The 9,311-nt window shown below is 43.0% G+C and overlaps 1 protein-coding gene across 1 annotated transcript; it reads right to left on the bottom strand.

Annotated features, from left to right (window-relative positions):
• Window positions 1-3,778: 3,778 nt before the first annotated feature.
• Window positions 3,779-8,815, bottom strand: LOC146200255 (uncharacterized). The gene is made up of 3 exons (XM_084592898.1): window positions 8,560-8,815; window positions 6,795-7,047; window positions 3,779-3,947 (listed from the first exon to the last, which is right to left on the bottom strand). The coding sequence occupies exons 1-3, from the start codon at window positions 8,813-8,815 to the stop codon at window positions 3,779-3,781; spliced, it is 678 nt and encodes a 225-aa protein (XP_084449024.1).
• Between the last annotated feature and the right edge of the window lie 496 nt (window positions 8,816-9,311).

Below are 9,311 nucleotides of genomic sequence, written 5' to 3' on the forward strand. Positions count from 1 at the left end.
ATAAAAATAATCTTCTTTAGATACGAATTTACCTATATATTTTAATGGTCTCCACGGGTAACAGCCTGAACAATAAGAAATAGCGGTCACCGAAAACTTTTTTCAAAGAACAGTCGCACCTTGCTCTTTGTTCGTAAACAGTGGAAAAAATGCACCTAGTGAATGTAAGCCTACTATGGTTAATCTTTTCATTTAAATGTATTCCGTACTAACCCTCAGTTCGAATTGATTTTTTATTTGCATCCGCAGCACAATCCTGGAGAAATAAGAGAGCGCCACATGAACTATAACGAAATGGACTTCGATTAAACCATTATCAGGTTCGTACTTTCCGGTACTCCGTGAATGAAAAGTTACACAAACACATATTTTATAAGCCGCGTGTACAATGCGAAGTTAATTTACAAAAAGTTCCTCGCATTTACACAGGTTCACTCGGGTCACCACTTGCGAGTATAGCCTTACAAAAATGGTCATCAATAGTCTTTAGAATCTGTAATAACACCTTATTGACTCTATCAATATTCTACGTACTTTTAATCTGTATGAACCCGTGTAAATACGAAGGTCATACACGATTAATCTTGTGTATTTATATCAGTTCATATAAAGTTAGTACATAGCAAGTTGTTAGGTGACTATACTTCTCTGTATATACTCCTGTCAACATAGAGCAGGGGCGTAGCCAGGGCTCTGTTTCGATGTCAGAACACGTTCCGAAAGTTTTTGAACTCCTTCTTTCGGCCTGTTTTCAATTTTTTTCTATTGGTGCCGTATAACGCCCTCGAAAATTATATCTGGTTATACCACTTATACACAGCTATTACAACATATTGAAGCAATTTGACATGTCAGAAAAAATGTTAAAATTGAAAGTATATAGCTTCGCTTAACAGCAATATAGTCCCTTAATTGACCGAGTGCATGCTGTTCATTGCAACTCATATTTGAATTACATTTTTTATTAAGAATAACATCTGTTCAAAAAAAGAAATGGAAAAGGACAATTGATACGATCAATTCGCACGAATGGATAAAAACGTATAAGGCTACATAGAAAAATATAACTGGTTACAATCTCGCTCCGCCTTCATCGCGTATTTCTTCGTGCGCTCTTGTTGAGGACGCACTGAGTCCTGTTATCGCGCTCGCTCGCACCATTAAAGAGGAAAACATCACAAATGGAAGGTAAACGCGGACAGCACGGTGTCAGCCAACGCGCCGCCGACTTGACGGTGGCGAATGCGCGCTGTGGGGTGTTGTCGAGTTACATAGCGCGATGCTCTCCAAGATGCGCACGCCCTGGATGCTCGGATCCACGTAGCTCAGAATCTACGTTGGCGGGACTTTAGCATTATTTATTGGATACACACAATACTTGAGTATATGCGCATGTACGGTAATATATCAAACGAGTCTTCCCCTCCGCCCCCTTCCCTTTTCACTCGCCGAAATTACTGGAAAATGGAGCGTCCCCTTTGAAACTAGGTGGTAGCAGTTGCTGTCATGCTCATTTTTCCCTATATCTTAATTATTCTGGTACGTGGCTCTAGTATGTGGCGCCATCTGTAGGACGCATGATATACTAGATTCAGGAATAACGCGAATCTGGCAAACGAACGCAGCAGAGCTAACGCTCTATATCTACACCGTCATGGGGCTGCAGTCGCTGCACTACATATAGCCTGCACAATTTATCCCCAGTTTTTCAGCAGTGCTGCCGTCGCCTACCTCACTAAATGGACCCACCTTGTTTCATGCCAGGTCAGCGGGCAGAAAGCCTCGTAACGGAGCTCCGAAGATATATGTTTTACAGAGAAACTGACGCCAATGCCCTGCACTGTCGGCGAACCTACTCATACAGCTGAAGAACCGATATGGTTTCATGCCCATCTTTATACTGGTTGCAGCATGATGTGGATTTCGGAAAATCACGTTTGATTTTCTAGCTTGTTTCTAATTTCTTGAAAATCAGTTTTATTTTGTTTGTAATGCACATTGTAGAATGCGTAAAAAAAATTCACATTTAAGGAACGGGACATATCATATGGTCGTAAACCACTTACCATATTACACAATGCGCTGGTCGTCTGAAGAGTTCCTCATGCGTCCATATTCGAAATAAAGTATCAGGCAAAACAGACAAGGAACAGCTCTTTTAATAACCACGCACCACTTTCAAGCACCCACCATTACCCGAACTGTGCAAAACCTAACGTCATGATTGTGTGCCTATGAAAAAAAACGGCCTGATATCCAGCAGGCTTTGACAATATTTCAAGTTACTCTATCCAGAGTCAGCCTGAGACCTTTTCGAAGCTTTTTCGGATATTTTGGCCGCGGAGACAAACTTTTGGCACATCCCACATTCCCATATCACTGACGGTTGTCTCGTCACGTATAAGAGGCATTGTGACTGAGGTCTCCGAATAAAATTGAGTGTAAAATGACGAGAAAGTAATTATGAGGTTTGATTATGAATGACCATGTCACCTGATACTTAACTGAAAGGGTGACAATGTTTAGAAAGCCTTCTAAGCAAACACATTTTGGCTAGCTGCTTACGTAGGTTATGCATCACGATAATTTTTGTCACTCTTTAACTGAAAACTACAAAACCTATTCCAAGCCTCCTTTGCCTAGTACTGATTCTCCACTTCATGTTATCCTACCGGGTAGCTTAAGCCATCCATTCACCTTCAATATACATAGTCCGCTTACAAAACAACGACACCTTTTATAGTTGAAAACACAATATTTTGATCGAACAAGGCTTGAGTTTTTCAACTAATCACTTCAGATTCCCTGCATCTCTACGCCTTTGTGCAGAGTGTTTCTGCACAAAGACGAATTCATCGGTTGAATTAAAATTAAAGCATCTCTGAACGAGTGTGCACATCTGCAGAATGAGTAGTGAAGTCTAAAGAGTACAATTACTCCCTTACATATTGGCCAACATCATCTATTTACAATGCGTTATTAGATGCTACAACCGTGAGCTTCACCTCATGAACAAATAATTGCTTATGCACGTGATATATTAGTTCTTTGAACCGACCTATATATTTAACTCAACGTACGATGCGTGTCAAGACTTGCTTTAGCCCGTTTCGATACTCGGAGCAAGTTCACCCAGCCTTACAATAAATACTCAGCAGCAGGTATACTGTATGTGTCAGAGAAATGCCCCTCTGAATAGTAGTCAGAAAGCAAAACCATATGAAACCAACAGGTGACGCGCACAACACTTTCACCTCGTTTCTGAACTGTTTGTCGTCCGGCTCAAACTTGGCCAGCCAAGTGCATGGACGACCATTTCCCACTTGTTTTGTTGCTAAAATAGCAGTACCGTTTAAATATCAGTAGAGCCATCTTTCTCTCCAGGAGATAGAGAAATCCCAGTTCATCAGAGAAACAATACACTATTTAAGCAACCATTGCAATCGAGTCTCTATGACCACCACGAAGCGAAATGTCTCCCTATACCCGCATCTGCGCTTCTGGCGTGGAAGCGGGGCAGCTCAGTGACGCTCTTCTGTAGCCTCTGGGGAACATTGGGATGCGCCATATTACTCTGCCTTTGGCACCAGATTTAAAAAGTGCACCGTAAGAAGGCCAGCTTCGAGGTGAGGAGGGGGAAGGTTGATGGGAAATGAAGCCATGCCGCGTTGTGCAGGGCGCCTTTGTCCAATTTGACGAGATATGAGCTCTCGATGTGGACCCCTTCAAGCTGCTTGATGACGGTGAAAAACTTTCTAGTGCCGAGGTAGTGGAGTATCTACCCTTCCATCCGGCTCTTGAGGACTTCGCGAGGGGCGTACGGACAGCGCGAGTAGATGTGAGCGCAGTCCTTGTGGCCGAGTCCGTGGCGGGCCGCCTTGAGAAGCTCTCGGACCATGGCCTTGGTTCCTGGGCGAAAGCTGGACCGCTCAATGCGTTGCTCCACACTGCAATATGCGGACGTGGAAGAAAATAGAGCAAAACATGAGACTAACTCTCAGTTCTCAATTACTGGTAGAAAATAATGGCGGTAATGTCACAGAGTCGATTTCTTCCCTTCAGTTGGCTGGATACATTGTACTAACTGCTCCATAGCATCCCTGATACGAGCGCTGAGGACACTATGTAAAAGAGAATCTTACTAGTTATTTATTGGTGCAACTTTCAGTATGGTGTTTAATAGAAAAAATGAGATTTAAAAAAGTGGTAAGGAGGTGGAGCAGTGGTCGGAACCAATATATATATATAATTTTTCTCTCTCCGACATGCTCCTTGCTGCTTATTTTAGAAACAAAGAATTTGATTTAAGACTGCCTCTAATTATATGAGCAAAATAACTGTTCATCACACAGGTACTTTATATTTAGCTTTAACCTTCCATGTTCTTGGAGTCTAGCAAAAGAACGTGCAGGTTGCAGCAGAAATGTTTTATTCAGTTTTCTGGTACGTTAAGGTCGGCAAGAGAAGCTAGGCGACGATGTATACCACAGCCAGTGTTTTCCTTTCACACGAGTGGTACCTCCCTTTTCGTAAGTGATATAGTAGGCTTAAATAGCTACCGAAGCTGGCATTAACGTAGATACACTTGGGACATACGGGCTTGGGGGTCAGTCACACGACACTATTTATGAGAATATTGCGCATGCTCTCATCGTGACAATATAAAAGACGCATGGAAACAAACATGCAAAACGCAAGCTTGGTAGTACTGAGATTATTGTTTGCCCATATATTTCTCTCTCTGGCCGTGATGCCTTGCACGAATCATAGCCCTTTAAGTTCCGCATATGCTGCACTAACTTGACAACTATGAAGTGTTTCGCAAACGTCGTCAAAGTATAAACACATTTCCGAAACACCGGTATATAAAATTTGTGTGATTAATTGTCACACTACATGAGCACCATGAAGTCGCAGATGACAGCAGGCCAGCTTCACCAAGTGCAGGGTAAGGACGTCAGGAAAGATCCTTTAATTAGGCTGGTTCTGTATCCGAAATTGGTATAGTGCCATCCAAATGCAACTATGTGTCCTCATTCCACGCCTTCACTGCAAACCTAAACAAGTACGAGACCTGCTCTTCACCTCTGATGAATGTTGCCTATATATATGTTAAATATGCACCGTGATACAAAATAACAAGCAGAGAACCAAAAACTTGCGCTGATTAAGGACTCATTTAAGAAAGAATAATCAACATTGTAAACGCAAAGAAAGCATTTTTTTCAGCACTAATAGCATTCTTACAGGAGGCGAAGGAGAGCACCAATTGCCGATGTCTGTATTTGTGGAAAGGGAAGAATCGAGATTTGCCGTACTTAGCAGTCGAGAGGAAATTGATTTATAGAACCAAAAACGGTAAAACAAAAACGCATCCCGGCACACCAGAAAACAAGATGTTTGTTCCGGTTTGAAAGCAAGCACAAGAAACGCAACTCGGCTGGTTCAATTACATATCAGCAGTCATATTTCAGAAACGTGCTTCTCTCGACTAGGCGAGAACGCAGATCGAAACTCTATGAACCACTGAAGGGGGGATAGGGGCTAAAATAAAGATGTCTACCTAAAAGCGCGTTTTTTATATTTTCGCTGTTTCCGACTCAACAGGTATTACAGCAACGTCTCGCCAGGTTTGGTTGCCATCTCCGTAGTAAAAATAAAGTTAAAATTATTGGTTTTACGAGAGTGAGTGTACTCCCATGAATACTGATTTCAAGACGAAACCGCACAGCAGGCAAGAAACTGACCGCGGAGTGTACCCCAGGTTAACAAAATTGTTTTTCACGCTCTCAAGCCAAAAGAAACCTGCTATCGTGAGTAGAGCTGACAGCTAAAACTAAAAACAGAAAACGAAGGCCAACTTTAGGCCATGACAACATTGGTTTGGCTGGTAAACCTCAACAGAAGCTTCGATTCACTAAAACACCGCACCTAAATTTGGAACGCTGTTTTCGCACTAGTAGCTTGGTCATCCAAAATGCTCGACAATCTGAAGAGAGAATATGGAGCCTAGATGAAGAGGCCGTCCAGCAAGCAACCAAGGCAATTATTTCGCAAGTGCTGACAAGGGCGCTAGACAGTTTGAAGCTTTGAAGCTACACACACACACACACACACACACACACACACACACACACACACACACACACACACACACACACACACATATATATATATATATATATATATATATATATATATAGTGTGTGTGTGCAGTGGGGAGAGAGAAGCAACTTCAAGCAAATGCATCAGTTAATGCAAGCCCTATATTTGAACAGCATGTCCTGCCATCTCTGAACTCGTTTTTCTCATTTTTAACCTTTTTCAGAGCACACCTTTTAGGAAAACTACCATTTCGAAACTCTTTCGCTAAAGGCCACTTTCAAGGTACTTTTTTGGCTAAAATTTGGTTGGAAACAAAATAAGGTACATTACGGATTCGTAATTAATCTCTAAGAAAAAAAAATGACAATAGAAAAAATGAAGTTCGTATTTAATGTGCCACGCTTACAAAAATGCCATAAAGAACATGAAATTGACTTTATCCTGTACTAATCTAAGCGCCAACGATTAGTACGTCTTCATGACTTTTGAAATGATGGTTTGTCTAAGTTGTTGATTATGACAGACACAACTTTTCTATTTGTGCTGAGGTGATAAAAATTACAACATATTCTAATAAGGGGAACTTAAGCTATTCCCTGAATATTTTCTCGAAAATGCTTAAACAGTTCAAATGTTGCTTCTTTAGCCCTGAATGCCACCTGAAAAAAACTTATAGGTCGAATACTCACCCGAATAATCGCACCAGCTTGTCGGCCACCGAGGCGACCTGTGGACTGAGCCCGTCCCTGTGCAGCTCGCAGGCGAGCCGCAGGCGGCAGTCTGGCTCGGTGACGTCGTACTTCTGGAGCACTTCGTCGAAGCGCGACATTAGAGTGACCAGCGCTGGGGCGCTGCCCAGCAGGCTAGCTGCTGTGGAGGCCGCGGCAGCGCTCTGCTTCGGAGACAACTGGGAAGAATCTGTGGAGCGCTTGACCAGCATGCCTGCGCACAGGCGAGAGTATCCGGACGGGAGTAAAAACGCGGGCTTCGGTACAAGCAAGTAGGCAGATAAGCGAAGTCGCGTTTTTGTTTTTTTTTTTTTTGTTTACGGTTTCATATATCATCGGCTTTCCCTGAAATCTTGGGGAAACTTGGTGAAAAAATTTCACCAGCTGTTTTTCGGGCCCACCGCTACTAAATGAAGTGCTTGACTCTATTGTGGACAATTAAGAATATGCAGATCATTGTTAGCTCATTATTCATTTGAACCCCATTTTACAGATATCCCGAAGAGCATCACACTCCGGGAACTAGTATGTCGTTGGCTTTTGAACGGCTTCGGTTCGCTTGCGTTAAACACACTTATATTAAACTTTTAAACATGCACTAAAACCACAAATTCCACACGGAGGGATCCCAGGTACAATAACCACGCTTGTCAGATTTTAATGCACTGACGAACAATATAGTGCTGGCACAAATTTTTGTATAATAACAGACCCATGTATGCAGCTAAAAAACTCGCGTAGCGTACTGGAACGGTGAACGTGGCTGCCAGACAGGTAGTTTACGTCCGCGTATGACTTGTAAGATTCACATAACAAATCAACTGTAGATACTTTAGAGCAACGATCTCGGCTTGTTAAGACGTTGAGTAAATCAGAAAACTATACATCATAGCAGGCGCACATAATGTTATTTTAAATTGAAATAATCATTTTCGTCCTCTCTGTGCACCCAATATGACCTTCAAGCGCATTTATCTTCTACCATAACGACGTTGCGGGACGCGTAAACAGCAGCTAAGACTTTCGTTCCGCGACGTGAAAGCAAAATGTTCAAAACTTCGCGTAGTAGAAGAGGGGCTATTATTCAACTCCAAGCATATTTTATTTTACTACACTTTGTCGTACTTCATTGGTCCTTAATAAGGGCAAGTTCTATAACTATTTTTTTTTAATCAATTCATATTTAATCTGTAGGTAGTGCTTCGACAGTGCAATTGCGTACTGGTCTGCATAAGTTGTAATTCACGTTCTTTCGAACTGGTGTCTATAGCAGTATAGGCTAAGGCAAAAAATGCCGCTCTATAAGGCTTTGCTAAAGGCGCAGTCGCCGCGGTTTAAACAGTCCCGCCTTGCAAACAAAGCCGAGAGAAAAACGCTCTGAGGAGGCATCGTACTTCCTGCACTGGCTCCCCAGCCCCTCCTTCCGAATCATTCATTCCCTATGTGCAAGGTAACAGAAAACAGCCCTGCTACGCTCGCTCAGTCAGCCTTGTAGTTGGTTCTTTAATGAACGTTTTGTTCAACTCACTGCTTTTCACCAACCCTTGACAGGAATGAGATTAAGAATGGACACTGCCCTCGAGTATGTTTTTCATAGCGAACGCCTAAAAGCAGTAAGGGATCCTTGCTCCTAACTTCCAGTTGTTGGAGAGGAATGGACGAGTCTCCATGCACGTGCCAATGCGCTAGTGATAATGAGCAAGTGCAAGGGCCCATGCGCAGTTACCCGGATTGAGGTTGAGGGCATTAATGGCGTGCCCGGTGCCGGCCAAGTTTGCGGGGCCGCTGAACACCAGCGGCAGCAGGGGCAATGCCATGAGTGAGATGGCCAGCGCGATGGGCGAGTAGCGTGTCAGGCTCTGCCACAGGCTCTCGTGTGCCGGCTGGTGCTGCTGACGACGGGTGCCACCTGGCGCGGCACCCACGAGCAGGCAGCTGCACAGAGCTGCCGCCAGGAGCGCCACGGGAACACTGGGTCGCATCGTGTCCTTGTTCGTCGCTCTTGCGAAGAGAGGAGGAAAAAATAACAATAAAAAAAAAGACGAATTTGAAATCATCATTTTTGCGTTTGAAATTGGTGGCATAAAAATCCGCAGCACAAAGCTATCGTTCTTTTTGTTTTCAATATATTGCCCTATTGCACCTTTGCATGTGCTGCCATGGAAAAATATATGAGATAATGATTTTGTCTTCGAACATCACTCCTCAATGGGCGCGAAAAAGCAAACATCACACATGGTAGTGATGTAGCAGGTTCATAATCATAAATTTACGCAGGTATAGGATGTTTTGAATTTTGCGCATGTTTTTCGCAGTGGGCCATAGGGCACTAAGAGTCGTCCAAAAATAAAAATTTCGTGACTCCTTGCTGTTCTGCCCTTTCGCTTATTTGATTAGACCACCAACACGTCCAGCGAATTTCAGGCATTTATTAAAAAAAAACAAGCAAACTCCCACCAAACTGTCCTGTCGACATCT

This window comes from Amblyomma maculatum, chromosome 2, assembly GCF_055883805.1.
Source record: "Amblyomma maculatum isolate TAMU_Amacu chromosome 2, ASM5588380v1, whole genome shotgun sequence".
Classification (NCBI taxonomy): Eukaryota; Metazoa; Arthropoda; class Arachnida; order Ixodida; family Ixodidae; genus Amblyomma; species Amblyomma maculatum.

What these genes read in the sequence shown, in the direction of transcription:
- LOC146200255 (XM_084592898.1), bottom strand. Translation starts at nt 8,815, where the DNA reads ATGCGACCCAGTGTTCCCGTGGCGCTCCTGGCGGCAGCTCTGTGCAGC. An exon ending in TGCCCTCAACCTCAATCCGG is followed by an intron (nt 7,048 to 8,559) that starts GTAACTGCGCAT and finishes GCCTGTGCGCAG; the next exon opens with GCATGCTGGTCAAGCGCTCC. An exon ending in AAGCTGGTGCGATTATTCGG is followed by an intron (nt 3,948 to 6,794) that starts GTGAGTATTCGA and finishes CGCATATTGCAG; the next exon opens with TGTGGAGCAACGCATTGAGC.